General features: G+C 34.1%; 4 protein-coding genes across 5 annotated transcripts; 3 read left to right on the top strand and 1 right to left on the bottom strand.

The window, feature by feature from the left end:
* The first annotated feature begins 916 nt into the window (after positions 1-916).
* LOC107936372 (pentatricopeptide repeat-containing protein At1g30610, chloroplastic) lies at positions 917-6,445 on the top strand. Of its 2 annotated transcripts, XM_016869092.2 has the most exons (11): positions 934-1,116; positions 1,185-1,625; positions 1,724-2,020; positions 2,599-2,790; positions 3,320-3,401; positions 3,505-3,696; positions 3,825-3,938; positions 4,341-4,431; positions 4,543-4,700; positions 5,033-5,464; positions 5,915-6,445. In XM_016869092.2, exons 2-11 carry the CDS (start codon positions 1,369-1,371, stop codon positions 6,251-6,253), a joined length of 2,154 nt encoding a protein of 717 aa, XP_016724581.1. In that variant the 5' UTR covers positions 934-1,116; positions 1,185-1,368; the 3' UTR covers positions 6,254-6,445. The 2 variants fall into 2 exon arrangements, with proteins under 2 accessions (XP_016724580.1, XP_016724581.1); XM_016869091.2 differs by having other exon boundaries at positions 917-1,625.
* A 538-nt stretch (positions 6,446-6,983) lies between these two features.
* LOC107936327 (transcription termination factor MTERF15, mitochondrial) lies at positions 6,984-8,637 on the top strand. Its single transcript, XM_016869026.2, has one exon. The coding sequence runs from the start codon at positions 7,162-7,164 to the stop codon at positions 8,476-8,478; it is 1,317 nt and encodes a 438-aa protein (XP_016724515.1). The 5' UTR covers positions 6,984-7,161; the 3' UTR covers positions 8,479-8,637.
* Positions 8,638-9,449: 812 nt separating this feature from the next.
* Positions 9,450-11,673, top strand: LOC107936331 (uncharacterized). The gene is made up of 2 exons (XM_016869035.2): positions 9,450-9,889; positions 10,356-11,673. The coding sequence occupies exons 1-2, from the start codon at positions 9,790-9,792 to the stop codon at positions 11,360-11,362; spliced, it is 1,107 nt and encodes a 368-aa protein (XP_016724524.1). The 5' UTR covers positions 9,450-9,789; the 3' UTR covers positions 11,363-11,673.
* Positions 11,674-12,172: 499 nt separating this feature from the next.
* On the bottom strand, positions 12,173-13,782 carry LOC107936337 (protein JINGUBANG). The gene has a single exon (XM_016869040.2). The coding sequence runs from the start codon at positions 13,659-13,661 to the stop codon at positions 12,477-12,479; it is 1,185 nt and encodes a 394-aa protein (XP_016724529.1). The 5' UTR covers positions 13,662-13,782; the 3' UTR covers positions 12,173-12,476.
* Positions 13,783-15,414: the final 1,632 nt, after the last annotated feature.

Here is a 15,414-nt window from a genome sequence, read left to right as displayed (position 1 = left end):
CCCTATTACCTTTTGTTTTTTACTTTTTTTTTTATTTTAGGGAAATTGCATTAAATTCAAAAAAGATAGTCTGATTGCACATGTTAAGGTACCATGATTAGAAACCCAAAAAAGAAAAAGGTCATTTAATCATATATCTTCTATCTACCTCATAGCTTGAGAGATAAGCAAACAAAAGCATTCATAATTTTCTTTTTTACATTCAAAAGTAGACCAAAAAAAGAGATTGATTTCAATATAATTTTGTCTCCCATCAAACAGGGCAATTCAGACTGAGCCCAACTTTACCAGAAACTAAAGGAGATAGGTCCAGTAACCGCTGATGGACTACTTTGAACCTTTGGCCCAATAACAATTGGATTTGACCTTCGATTGTAAATCATTGGGAAACACACCTTTTTGTCCCTATCAAAAAAATTATAGCAATTTGATACTTATCAATTTAGAAAGTGAATAAATAAAGATAATTAATATGTTTTTCCGTCAATTATATCTGATTTTGATTGAAAATAATAATTTTATCCATTAAAATTTAAATGTTCTATTAATTTAGTCCTAATTTAATAGAATATATAGATGTTGCAGGTTAAATTTATTAAATTAAGATTAAATTGATAGAATGAGTAAATATTTTGGGTTAAAATGTTAAATCAAGATCAAATTGACAGACTGTGTAAACATCAAAGGTTAAATTTATTATTATACCGATGAAAATTATGTATAATTCATGAAAAATTGCCCTTAGCTGCTCACTTCATAAATTGATACGGATTAAATTGTTCCAATTTTTTTTAAATGGACTAGTTTGCTCAATATCAAAACTAGGAGATACTTAAAAGGTGTTTTTACCATTGATTTACAATCGAAGGTCAGATCCAAATGCATTTGCCATTAGCCCAAATAACTCAACACAGACTCTAAAAGACTTGTTTCTGTCTTCTTCAGCCCAAATATCTCTAATCTTCTTCGAGTTCAAGCTTTTGCATCATCTTCCCCAACATTTCTTTAATTTTATACTAACATGATATACATTTTATTTATTTTTATCTCTTCTCGGACTTAGCAGATAGCAAGCAGCAGTTAGCTAAAAGTGAGAGCTTTTAATTCATGGTTATGGTGAGTGCTCAAAACCGAATGGGTATCTTTAGTTTTGAAAGCAATGGAATTTACACTTCATTTTCTAGCCCGAAACCGTTTCCTACAAGTGGGTTCTTCAGTTGCTGGAGACCAACAAGCCGGGTTGCTTTATGGTCAAAGAATCCAAGCAAGAAAAAACGGAAGTTTGCTTTAAGAGTGGTTAATTCCGGCGGAGGGGTTCTCGAGAAAGAGTTCGAATTTAAGCCGTCTTTCGACGAGTATTTGAAGACTATGGAGTCTGTGAGGGAGAAGAAGCAATCTTTTAAATCAAATAGAGGTAAGTCAAGTAGAAATTTTGAGGAGAATGAAAATATGTCCAAAATTGTTGAACATGATGATGTGAAAATGAAGAGTGAAGGAGCTGTTAGAGCTAGAAGCAAAAAGGCATTGCTTGTAAAAAGTGAAGATGATGATGTGAAGGCGCTGAGAGGTAATCCACAAGTTTCACGAATGCAAACAGAAGAAAGAACAAAAGAATCAGCTAAGTTGTAAGTACTTATTCTATTTGTTTTGCTAGTCTTTTCATTCTCTTCAGAATGTTATTTGTGTTTTGTTTTCTAATTACAACTTTGTTACTATGTAATAGACGCAAATGTGATTCAAAATCAGAGAGTTATAAAGATAATGTGAATTTGATAAAATTTGGAGGGTTTTCTAAGGAAGTAAAGATGTCTAAAGTCTTTAAGTACAATGAAGTAAAGTCGAAAAATGAAGGAATAAGAAGAACTAGAAGCAGAAAGGGGTTTGTTGAGGAAGGGGAAGATGATGATTTGAAGATTGAAAGAGTTGCCTTCAAGAACTTTGAAGAATCCAATGACATTGTTAATAAGCCACGAGTTTCAAAGATGGAAATGGAGGAGAGAATTCAAACATTAGCAAAGTCGTATGTACTCTACAATCCTTTTTCTTCTTATCTGCAAATTTCCTTCCTTACTTTTGGAATTTGGATGTTGTTGATATGAAATTATGATTAACATTTTACATCCACTGCTAGGTGAAAGCTACACCCTTTGTTTTCATCTATCTAATTTTGAACATTGCTAACTTTTTATGAACTATTTGCCACCCACCGTTTATAGTTAATCGTAGTACCTGTTTGTTTGAATTGATTAAAATGTTTTAAATGGAACCAGAAGCCTTTAGACGAGGGAGCATCTATCAATATTTGCTTAAATGGATTTATATAGTTTTTGTTTTGATAGGAAAGAAAGGATCTTCCAAGTTGATATCTGAAGTTAAAACATGCTAAAGCTACAGACATCTCATATGACCTTCATTGCTTATTGCCGAATCTTGATTGTCAAGTTCATTTATTGTACCTAGGATATTTCTAAGTGAATTTATTTTGTTATGGATTATTTCCATTTCTTTTTTTCTGGTTAATTATGAGTTCCAATATTTTGTATTTTGGTCAGGTTTTATAATGTTCTCATTCTTCTTTAAGTAGTTCATTTTTAACAGGTTGAATGGTGCAGACATTGATATGCCTGAGTGGATGTTTTCTAAGATGATGCGTAGTGCAAAAATAAAATTTTCAGACTATTGTATATTAAGGGTGATCCAGGTATTGGGTAAACTAGGGAATTGGAGACGGGTACTTCAAGTCATTGAATGGCTTGAAGTCCGTGAGCGCTTCAAATCTCACAGGCTCAGGTATTTTTCCTCACCAAATCCCCGTATTTTCTCTTATACATGAGCTTATGTCCTTAGAAACAGTTATGCTGTAAGAAGATTTGACTCAATAAAGTTATGATTGAGCGTGTTTGATTCAAAGGAGGCATGTATATGTCTATATCCACTTGAGGAAATTTTAACCTTTCCTTTCTCTGCACTAAGTAGTATTTTACTCTTTTTAATGCATATCTTCTACTTGCATAAAGTTCGCTAGGTAACCTCTATCAAGACAAATCCTTATAAGGTGTAATCATAAACTTCTGATCTTAGCAGTTATGTTCTGAAATATTGAAATAATTTGAAATGTTCTATATCCTAAGAATACTTGGAACTTCTTATTTATTGGAAAGGTAGTGCTACCTGTTCATTCTTTCTCCTTTAACTTTTACAAGTTGTTCCTACCCCAAAAATTCATTGCTTGAGTTTTTTGAATCCCATGGTTTATAGTTTGAAGAAAAGAAAACCATAGGGAATATGCTTCTTAACTAGATATATCTTTATGGTGCAGACATATTTACACAACCGCACTTGATGTACTTGGGAAAGCAAGGAGACCTGTGGAAGCTCTTAACTTATTTCGTTCAATGCAGGTAATACACTTCAATTCTCAATTTTATGGCTCATGAAATGAACTTTAGTTTGATTTAAAGGGGAAAGGTTTTGTTGATGTCCTTTTCTTCTTCCCCAATTCAGCAACAAATGGCTTCATATCCGGACATAGTTGCTTATCATTCCATTGCTGTCACTCTTGGGCAAGCTGGGCATATGACAGAACTTTTTGATGTTATTGATAGCATGCGATCTCCTCCCAAGAAGAAATTCAAGACAGGGCCACTTGGAAAGTGGGACCCAAGATTGGAGCCTGATATCGTGGTTTACAATGCGGTGAGTAATGCATATTAGCATGCCTAAATGCTATTATCTTTAAAAATTGATTATTATCTTTTGTTTGATCTTTTATGCTGGATTATTGGTGCTTGTAAAGAATGTTCATATTTTTCTTGTGTTTGCAGGTCCTAAATGCCTGTGCTAGGCGGAAACAGTGGGAGGGGGCGTTTTGGGTTTTGCAGCAGTTAAAGCAACAGCATCTACTGCCCTCCACTACTACATATGGACTTGTAATGGAGGTGTGTTTATAAAGCTTGCTTTCATGCCAGATTCCGGTTTTTGTATTTTCATTTTATTTATGAAGTAATGCTAATCATGGTAGCATGTTGGATGAGTGTGTACTTTTCTTAAGTTGCAAGTGAAGGACCTTCAATGTTTTGAGGTTTCTTGAAAATAACATCAAATGTCATCAAACAACTTTTTCTTAAGAACTCTTACTAGTGAGGATAGATATTGTGTATGGAATAGCAGTGTTTTGTTGCAGGAAAGGGTTTCTAACATGACATGTCTTGACTACATTCTTTAGTATCATATCATTGCAAGTCTGGCCTATCATGTCTGATGCTGAAATTTGTAATATGATGCTGTCAAATGGATTTTATATATGGATAAAATACTACAAAGTGTTTTGCTTTGCACAGGTGATGTTTGAATGTGGCAAATACAACTTGGTCCATGAGTTTTTCAGGAAAATGGATAAATCTTCTATACCAAATGCTTTGACATATAGAGGTATTTATGTTATCTTTCTTTCTCTTTGTTCCAATAGGTATCTTGATTCATGTCTAATTCCAAAGGTTCATATCATATCTGTTGTGGAAGCTGACTTTGGTTTGTTTTCAGTTCTTGTAAATACCCTTTGGAAGGAAGATAGGATAGATGAGGCTGTATCAGTTGTTCAAGTTATGGAAAAACGAGGAATTGTAGGTTCTGCCGCTCTTTATTATGACCTTGCTCGCTGTCTTTGTAGTGCCGGAAGGTGCCAGGAAGCACTGATGCAGGTATATTTTTAATTTTTAATATATTTTGTTAACTGGTTCCTTTTATGCAAATTAGTATTTGAAGTAAGCTCAGCTCAGGCCGTCCACATTTATTCTTGAAAAGTTACTTATGACTATTTAGGAGCTTTATGAAATTTACCATTGAAAACAGTCAGGGTCTGCTTGCAACAAATATGATTTAAAATATGTTCTAATTCATATGAGCTGAAAAGGAGATTTAGATCTTTTTTGCCATATCTGCTTAATAGAAGCCTTCAACCTACCTTCAATGAATATGCAATAAAATGTCAAGGCGGGGTCTGTTAACTAAAACATTTGCTTTTCTTTTGCAGATTGAGAAAATATGCAAGGTTGCTAACAAACCACTGGTGGTAACTTATACTGGTTTAATTCAAGCATGTCTAGATAGTGGAAACATTGAAAATGGAGCATACATCTTCAACCAAATGCAGAAATATTGCTCTCCAAATCTTGTCACTTGTAATATCATGCTGAAAGCTTATTTGGATCATGGATTATTTGATGAAGCTAAAGAACTGTTCCAGAAGATGTCCAAAGATGCAAATGAAATGAGCAGCAAATGTAATGATTTGAATGGAGTGGTAGCTGATAGTTATACATTCAATATCATGTTAGACGCATGTGTTCAACGGAATAGCTGGGATGAGTTCGAGCATGTGTATGGAAGGATGTTGCGCGATGGATTTCATTTCAACGCAAAACGTCATCTCCGCATGATACTGGATGCTGCTCGAGCTGGAAAGGTATTTTATAAGAGCCTTTGCAGTAAAAGTACCATGGAGACCTCTGTATTAGGAGTCAGATTGTATTTTACCTCCTCTACTAAAAAAAATGGGCCCTATGCATTAGATCAAAGAGCAATTTGATATTTCTGTTAAAAATTTCATCCATTTTTACTGTTAAAAATTAGTTCATGCATGTTACTATGAGGTACACGTGGCATGTCAAATGTCACTGTTTGGTTACTCCGTCAACCATTCCAATTGTTAACAGTACAAATGGATAAAAAATTTAGCATTAATGACCAATTTGCTGTTTAATCTAATGTATATGGACTAGTTTGCCTGTTTTTTGAGTAGAGAGTGCAAAATACAATCCGGCTCAAGTATACGGGCCTCTATGGTATCTTTGCCATGAACATACTATATTCTAGATGATTATTGAGAGCTGTTAATATTATTACTATTATTCAGGTGGAGCTATTGGAAACAACTTGGGAGGAGATGGCTAGGGACAAAAGAATTCCTCCTCTGCCTTTGATAAAAGAAAGGTTTTGCATGAAGCTGGAGAAAAACGATTACAGGTCTGCTGTTTCATGTATCGCCATCCATCCCGTGAGCGAGTTACAGGCATTGTCAAAGTCAGTGTGGTTGAACTTATTCAAGGAGAATGCCTGTCGTTTCCAACAAGAAACGATTATCGGATTAGTTGAAGAAGTAGAGATGATTATTGGCAAAAGTGAGTCACCAAACGCTGTTCTTGACAATCTTTTAGCATCTTCTAAACAAATTTTAAGGACTGGGCTTGTTTGATTCGTTCTATCTCATCGCATCAATTCAGTAAATCAATCAATGCTAGCACAAACCCTTGTTTTTTGTACAGTTGAAAATGTGTAGGTAGGTAGTAAAGTTTCTTTCTAATTCTTGATCATATGTGCCAATTTTTGTCTCTCTGTATCTTAATTACTATTATACTATTGCTAATTCCATTTAATATTCAATAAATATGTATGCACATGCATCAAGGAAAGAATGGATGAATGAATGAATGTATAAATATTATGTTTATGTTTTTGCATGTTCTGTTTATCATTTTATCAAATAAATTCAAATTCGAACTCAAAAATTTGATCCAATCAAAATTACAACTCAATCCAACACAATTTTAACGATTTAAATTTAAATTTGTTAAACCCTCGAAATGTCTTAAACATGCTAAAGTAACACAAAATGGTCTGGATCAAAGAGATATGATGAAATCAAAATGACTTAGAAAATTTTAGAACTCCAATCTAAACATATATAATAAATTAAAGCAAATAAATCTTTGAATGCCAATGAAATTTTGGCAGATTTTGAAGGTTGGGGTTTTCTATTTAGCCCCTAAAAGCTGGACTTCTAATCCTTCCTCTTAATTGGAAGCGTAAAAGCTTTTTTTTAATTGGGTTGGGGGTGGGGTTAGGGTTTGGATAGATTGGCATATGGAGAAATCGACGGGCCCGATGATTTTACCGCCAAGATACTGCTCCTAAATATCCCCGGTACGATAAGTGATTTTCATGTTATCCCCAAATTAGTACTAGTTAGTAGTTTGATCTTAGCTTAAATTTGCCATCTTTACTAGTATCATTATATTAAAGATTTCGAGCTTCGGGTTGTGCTTTTAATGTGTTATTTGCTTTTAATTTGAAAAGAACTGAATTTTTCGGGTAGGAAAAGCCATGGTTATCAGTTCCTTAACTAAAGCTAGTCTTTTCTACCGGTTGTCATCAACCCAATTCTTTTCCACAGTTTCCCCCAAAACTTCCCAATTCAGGAATCAAATTTCTCTTGCCAATCTCCTTCAAAGGTACGGTTTTCCACCAACTCAACTCCATTCTTTTCTTGCAAAAAACCAGTTTTTACTTAATCGTTCTAATGTCCATGACATCCAGAACTCTCTGAACATTCTTTTATCTTTTAAAATTCCTCAGCCTTCGTTTATTTCTTTGTTATTTGACTGTCCGGCAGTCTTGGATTCGAACTTTTTGAAGAAATGGCAAATTGGGATTTCCAAATTTGGGAACTTGGGTATTTCCCCAGTAGGGATCTGCAATGTTTTGGCACTTTCTAGGCGATTTCGGATCGACCCGGATTTGTTTTTGAACCGTGTTGGTGTTTTGAAAGATTTAGGATTTAATGATGGGGTTTTGACTAGGGTTTTAGAAAGGTTTCCTCGGATAATCATGATGAAGGAAGATGATCTTTGTGAAAAGATTGGGTTTTTGGAAGGAATTAGGATTTCAAGATATGGTATTGAAAGGGTTTTTCATTTGTTTCCTGAGGTTTTAGGATTTGACGTCGACAATAGGTTGAAGCCATTGCTTGGTGAGTTTTTGGAACTGGGTTTTAGTGAAAATATGATTAGGGATGAAATCATAAAAGATCCAAGAGTTTTGAGCATGGAATTAGGGGAAATGTCAAGGTGTTTGGGATTGTTAAAAACTTTGAAATGCCGAGCTCCCATTAAAGACAAGATTTTTAGCGAAGGTGAATTTAGAGCTGGGTTTGAAGTAAAGCTTAGAGTTGATTGCTTGTGCAAACAGGGGTTAATTCATAGAGAAGCATTTAAGATCCTATGGAAAGAACCGAGATTGATTTTATATGAAGTAGAAGAGATTGAGAAGAAAATAGACTTCTTGGTGAAAACGATGAATTATAAAGTTGGTTGCTTAGTTGAAGTTCCGGAATATTTGGGTGCCAATTTCGACAAACAGATCCTTCCTCGATACAATGTCTTGGAGTATTTGAGATCGCAAGGAGCACTAGAATTTGATGTGGGATTGAAGAGTTTGATAAAGCCAAGTAGGCTTAGATTCTATAATTTGTATGTCAAACCATATCCGGAATGCGAGAAGATGTTTGGGAGGTTTGCTGAAGGTGCTGCCATTCAAGGGCGGCATCCGGTTGGGATGTGGAAGCTTTTTAAACCACAAAAGTATGCAGAATCAAAGGAAGATGTGAACAACATGAAATCTTTTATGGAACCACTAGTTTAGCTCACAAAGCTACTGATCTATCATTTCTTTGTGGTCCAATCTGAAATGTGTAAATAAGCATTTCTTTTCTTTTCTTTTTTGCTGTATACAGTTCTTACTATCATTCAATATTCAATCTCTAAATTGGACTATAATATATATTTACCTACAGTCGGGACACTCAACTTCCTTTTTTCTTTATCTAAAAGGAAAATTTCAATAATTTACATTAATTACCTTGCTAATCTTAGTTTTTTTTTTGGAGTGTTTCATTGGACTACTAAGATTTTTCATGGATTTCATGAATCAAGCTAATTCATAAGAATCAAATGAGTCTCATTTAATAAGTTACTTTATAAAATGTTTTGTTATCATGGTAATGAACTTTAATTTGTGTCTTGTAACACTAGAATTAAGCTCTTGAAAATGGCTCACTAAATCAGCTATCCTATCAGCACACTAATTTCCTTCCCTATATATATACATATGAGTGAGGCATGAGGCGCAAATAAATCTAAACACAAGCGACTTGCAATTTCATTAACAAAAGTGGAGAGAAACATGTTAGACAAAGTATTATTAATGATTTCCATCATAATCTCAACATTGACCTCAATCTTCAAGTGAGAAATATTCATTTGATGTGCTAAGGAGAGTCAATCTCTAAATATCCCACAATTACTAGTAATGAATCGGTATATGTCTATGGGACTTTCTAGTTCTAACCCCAATTCCATCTTGATTTTTAATGCTAGACTCAACATCTTTGATGTTGGAATAACCAAAGCCATCATCCATTAGTATTGAGTTTAAAGGCACCATAAGTTGGGATTGCCATTTAACCCCATTAAAATTTCGGTTATACTATATATTACAACAAATGTCAATTAAACTAAGGTTTAATCCACACTTTGTTATTATATAAGTTTATTACATAAAATTATAAGAATGCAAGTATAAAAATAAACAGCCGCTCAGAAAGAAAGCATAGCTATAGCCTATGGTGGTAGTACTTGGTGTTGTCATTTGTAAGGAAAGAAAGAAATAAATAAATATCGTAAAATAAATAATAATAAGTTCCATTCCTCCGGCCCGTCGCGCGCTCTGGAACCATAAATCTCCGTCTTACTTACAGATAACTATCAAACTCAAAACTCAAATTCCAGAAACACAATCGCTATACTTCTCATTTTTCACTTTCACTTTTAGTTTCTCCAAAAACATTCCTTTTTGGTTTATTTATATTTTATCCCCTAAAAGCTTCTCTTCTAATCTTCCCCCCTTAATTGAAACCATAAAAACAATTTTTTGGGTTTAGGGTTTGGAGGAGAGATGGGCAATTGGAGAAATCGACGACCCCGACGATTTTACAGCCAAGATATAGCTCCTAAATATCCCTCTTCGTACCATGTCCCTGAATCTTCTTTTTCTGGTACTGCCGCTATCATTTCCAATCAATCTAATTTCTTGTACACAATTCTCTTTATCTTGCATTCATTTGAGTTTTACAAAATAATGTTACGATTGTGTTGATTCAAAAGATCTCACATTCACTTCACACAGCACAGAATCAGAGGCACATGCTTTTAAAGAGTGAACAAATTTTGATGACTGTTAATTTGTAGATGAAAAAAAAAGTTTCCTTTCTTTCACAAGTTGGTGTATTCTTGGAATATTGTTGTATATAACCATCAATTATTTCTGTATGTTTATTCTTGGTGAACCTACTTATATGATAAACGACTTAAATGTTATTCCTAATTTCTTACTGGTTGCTAGTTTGATTTAACTATCCACATTGTCTAAGAACTAACATTTGTTTATTCATGTTTTAACAAATTATATATATAAAATGGTGGTGTGCGATTCTATGCTGATTATGTTTTTTTTCCTCATAGAGTTTTCTAATGATGGCGTGCCTTTGTGGGAAAAGAAATTCTGCACTCTAGTTGGTAAAGTGTCGTGGCGGAAGATAGTGGATGCCAAGAACTTCACTAGCCACGACAATAATGTGCTCAACTGGGATGATTCAGCTGGAGAAGAAGCATTTCGTAATGCAAAAAGCCAGTATTGGGCAAAAATCAATGGCTTCTCATGTGACATTTCTGCTCCTGATCCGAATGCTTATATCGAAGAAATAAATTGGAATCCTTATGTTGACCCTGAATTAATAAGGGAATTAGAACGAGAATATTTTGCTCCTCCCACTGAGGTAGAAGAAGATAGCGTGGTAGAGCATGAAAACAAGATAACAAGGAACCTTTCATCTGCTCCAACAGAAGAGCGTAACACGATCCCCTCTAAGGTTGATGATAATCCTTGGGAAAGTAACAATGTTACTCAGGGTAGTGCAAAGGATTTTATAAGCTGGGGCCATTTGGTTCTTAAAGTTGATGACGCAAGGAATGGTAATAATCCTTGGGAGAGTAGCATTACTCAGGGCAATGAAAGTGGAAAGCATAACTCATGGGGAGATTATGGGTCTAGGGATTGGAATACTGGAAACAATTCTTGGGGTCATAGATATAAAGGCATTGACTCGAAGATGGATGATGGATGGGGAGACTTCAAACGAACTTCATGGGGAAGGAACCGGCAAGATGCTAAGGAGTTGCCGAATAGGAATAATTTATGGGAACGTAGCTGTGTTCAGCACAATGCAGGTTGTGATGGAAATTCATGGGGTTGGAAAGCAGGGGGTAATCATGATGTTGGATCGAGAAAGTTGGACTACAGAAGTAGCAGCAGCGGGGGACCATGGCATTCTGGTTCCCGGAAGAGGGAAGGTTTTCACCAGTATACACCTGACTACAAAAGCTCCAGGTTTCAACAGGATGATAATCAAGGAAATCATTACTGGAGGAACACAAAATCTAACAAGAGGGTTAGCTTTGTGCGCGAGTAGCCGTTTTTGCTGGCTAATTTTTATTTGTTTGAAGATTCTCCATCCATCAAGCCATGAACATCTTTTACTTCATTTATTGTCTCATAAGTAGGGGATGGTGGTTCCTTTTTGTGCAATTGGTGCCACAGCATAGAGCATACCAGATAATAGTGAACCTTCCCCTGATTTTTCAGAAGAGTCTGGGAAGTTCATACATATACTTTGTGATCCATATAGACATTTTTGTTTTGGTCCATAATTATGTCCATGAGACAAAGCTCTGCCAATAGAAGTGTTATTTTGTTATTAATTTACTGGTTACACTTACACAACAGTGTTATTTTGTTGTTAATTTACTAGTTACACGTACACAACAGTGTTATCTTGTTATTATTATACATGCTTTTCAACATTCTAAACAGCCTTTATGATATTAATAAACAAGTTTAAAGACACTTAGAGCATGATTCCTCTACATTCTAGTCCAAAGTAAAGGACATGCTTACACTGAAGAGAAGTTGGAAAACACCAAAACACTTGATGTCTATGATAAGGCAAAGATTGCTTTGTTAATGGCATATTAAGATGTTTGTAAGAAATGCAATGGTAGCAACTTCACAAGTAAAATCATCACTTGATTAAGATTAAGTTTGTCCCTGATTCAATTAACTAATTTCTGCCTAACACAATCATCAATCATGTAATAACCGCGAATTATTGCTTAATACCTGATTTCTTTGTCCTTAATTAGCAAACACATGATTCAGACAACAAAAGTTAATTCTTCATTAAGCAAAACAAAGCTGCTATTATTCTCAATCATTGAACAAATAAAGTAAACTATTACATTCTTTATTTTTTTCTTTTCCCAAATGACTAATTACAATTCACAAGAATTCAAAAATCTGTATGAAAACAATAAGACAAAAAGTCGATCACTGACAAATATACCCTAAGAAACTGCACATTAAAACATGAACCCCTAAACCATATCTTCTCAAAGCCTCAATAAAAGATTTTTCCTATGTTCTTAAGTTCAAACAAAACTAATTAACAACAAATAAACTATTGAACCACTGCAAACGATTAAAACAGGAAGCAGTACTTCATTACAAAAAAAAAAAAATTGATTAACTTATATAGCAAACCTCTTGGGCACCCACCAGACTCTTACTGTTTTGTCAAGGCCTCCACTATAGAGCAAGAAACCATTGCCAACATTACAGGGTGATGCCTGCAAACATTTGATTGGTCCTTGATGACCATTAATGACCCCAATTTTACAAAGTTTACCATAAGCCTCTCGCTTCCAAATACCTATGGTTTTATCAGCTGAACCACTGCACAAAACCTCTCCCATCAGGCACATACACAAAACAGCCATATGGTGTGCTTTAGTCTCACTCACTAATTTCCAACTAATAAAATTGGCATTCCCTTCCCACCCCATAATATACCCATCTGAACCACCTCCATAGACCCATTTTCCATCCTCTGAAACAGTGACTGAATTCAATGAAACATCTTTATGACCCTCTAAAATCCCTTGCAATGAATGAGAGGTGTTCCCATGTTTTCCCCAAGCTTTTATTTTCCCATCTGCAGATGCTGAATACACAATTCCTTTACAAGCAACTAAGCTATTGATAGCATCATCATGTGCTTTAATGGATTCTAAACATTTCAAATCAGATATCCTCCATACTTTAAGTGTTTTATCCCATGAACCTGAATAAACTAACCCATTATACACTGCTAAACAAGAAATACTGTCTGCGTGTTCAATCCATAATCGCTTGTGATGCCGACGAGTTTGGACATAATTGCTTTGCTTCATGAACTTTCCCAAATAGTCTTTAGTAGTAGGAAGTGTGTTGATCAGCTTAAAGACGTTCTCCGAGCTTGTTGACACCTTCCATACCCTGATTTTACTATCTTGATGTGCAGTAAAAACCTTATTGCCTACAGCCACAAGCGCTTTCACCGAGCCATCACCTTGGCCGAACTTTGTGAACTGCCTCAAATCAGGTTGTTGCCACACTATAATGTCCTTGCCTTGTGATGCACTTAAGATGAATTCCCCACATAAAGCCAAGCAAGAAACTGAACCAATATGCCCGGACAGCACTGCCAATGATTTACATGAAAATTCATATGTGGTGGCGACATCTCGAAGCTCAAAACGATGAGATGTGGGTGGGCTATTATCATCAGCTTCACTGCTTGTGCTGCTAATGCTGCAGCTTCTACTGCTTGTGGCAGATGACAGTAAAGGAGCTGAAAATTCATGCATTGAAGGAGCCATTGTAATAAGGACCATTTCTTGAACTCTATGCTCCTCTGTGCCTGTACGAGTGTGAGAGACAGAGCGAAGGTATGGATATAGAAAGAGAGGAGCGGGGTCTAAAGAAAGGCACGGATTTCTTGATAGAGAGAGAATGTGAATAAATGGAAGAGAGGGTGCCTTGTAACGGCTATATTGACAAAAATGTAAGCTTGGCCTTGGTGATGAAAGTAGGTGAAAAAGAAAGGGTCCACCATGAGCATATTTTGGGGCCGTTTCTTGTCTGTTTCGAGCATGTGTTGACATTTATGTAAGGAAATGCATGGAAGAAATTTTTGTGAGAAGAGTTAAATTGTATTTTTTGTACTAAAATTATCAAATAGATTAGTTCTTGTCTGTTTCGAGTAAGTGTTGATATATGTAATAAAATGTATAGGAAGAAATTTTTATGATAAGAGTTAAATTGTATTTTTTTATTAAATTATTATTTTATTTAATATATATAAATTTATTTATTTATTTTTAAATAAAATAAAATACAATTAAACTCTTAATATAAATCAAACATAATTCTTCTTCCATTGGATTTATGGATTGTAAACTGACTTCAAAATTGGGCAGCCAATTCCACCAATGCTAGTGGAATTCAGACATTCCTAGTCAAAGGAGATACACAAAAAATGGAGTAATTAGTTAGTTTTCCTTTGTGATTTTGCTAATTGGTATTAGATTGACCGCACTAATCATCATTATTAGAGCACATGAAACATGCCAGCTCGCCAATCACCAACTTAAATTTTGCTCTCTTGTTTTTCCATCAGCAAATGGAAGTTAAAATAATAATAATAGAGTCAATTTCATAGGCCAGGCTGCTGATAAATGAGATATTGAGAGCTAAACTTGATTAGTTTATATTAAATTAGAAGTGGTCGGTTACTATTCGTTATGCTTTTTCAGAATATAATAATAAAAGAAAAGGTTTAGATAGTTGGACCAAATCTTTCATCATTCTCCATGGAAGACTTTGTTTCAGCAGAAACAATTTCACGAAAACAACATTTTCAACACAAAACAGCGTGCATTCTATCAAACTATATTTATCACTGTTTAGAGGATAAATTTTAAAAAAAATATGTAATGCACGCTTTAATCCCTAAAATGTTACACTTTTCTCACTTTCATCCTTGAAAATTTTTTGGTCCACTTCAAGTTCAATCTCCAATACCAGTTTAATTGGTTAAAAACTAACAGTTGGATATTTAGTCAAGCTTCCATGTATCATGCGCTGACATCATTGTGATGTATCATCCGAAAAACTTTTAAAATATTAAAAAATGAAAAAATATATAAAATTACAAAAATTTATTTAATAATTACAAAAATAATTAAAAATAGAAAAAAAATGAAATTATAAAACTGAAAAAACAATTTAAAAAATTACTAAAACTTTTAATATATATTAGAAATTTTAATATTTTTGAAATTTATAAATCATAATTAATAGAACTTGAATATGAGATCGTTGTTTTTTAAAAGGATGTTTAGTTTAAATAACTAAAAAATATTCAAATTCATCACATAAAAAGATCTACTAATCATAAATGTTGATTAATTGAATTATAAAAAAAATTATTGTAAGTGATAAACAATGCGTTCATGTTCAAACTCTATTAAATGTGATTTATAAAACTTTAAAAATATTAATTTTTAATTTGTTTTTAATTTTTATATTTATATAAATTGTAGTTTTATGTTTGTATAATTTTTTTAATTTTTTAATAATTTTAAA

Source organism: Gossypium hirsutum, chromosome A10 (genome assembly GCF_007990345.1).
Source record: "Gossypium hirsutum isolate 1008001.06 chromosome A10, Gossypium_hirsutum_v2.1, whole genome shotgun sequence".
Taxonomy (NCBI): Eukaryota; Viridiplantae; Streptophyta; class Magnoliopsida; order Malvales; family Malvaceae; genus Gossypium; species Gossypium hirsutum.
This window is presented reverse-complemented; position numbering and strand designations above follow the sequence as displayed.

Bases quoted from the DNA above. Each gene is read 5' to 3' on its own strand.
- LOC107936372 (XM_016869091.2), top strand. From the start codon at position 1,108: ATGGTTATGGTGAGTGCTCAAAACCGAATGGGTATCTTTAGTTTTGAA. The intron at 3,939-4,340 runs GTGTGTTTATAA...TGCTTTGCACAG, and splicing joins CATATGGACTTGTAATGGAG to GTGATGTTTGAATGTGGCAA. The intron at 4,432-4,542 runs GTATTTATGTTA...GTTTGTTTTCAG, and splicing joins AAATGCTTTGACATATAGAG to TTCTTGTAAATACCCTTTGG.
- LOC107936327 (XM_016869026.2), top strand. From the start codon at position 7,162: ATGGTTATCAGTTCCTTAACTAAAGCTAGTCTTTTCTACCGGTTGTCA.
- LOC107936331 (XM_016869035.2), top strand. From the start codon at position 9,790: ATGGGCAATTGGAGAAATCGACGACCCCGACGATTTTACAGCCAAGAT. The intron at 9,890-10,355 runs GTACTGCCGCTA...TTTTCCTCATAG, and splicing joins CCCTGAATCTTCTTTTTCTG to AGTTTTCTAATGATGGCGTG.
- LOC107936337 (XM_016869040.2), bottom strand. From the start codon at position 13,661: ATGGTCCTTATTACAATGGCTCCTTCAATGCATGAATTTTCAGCTCCT.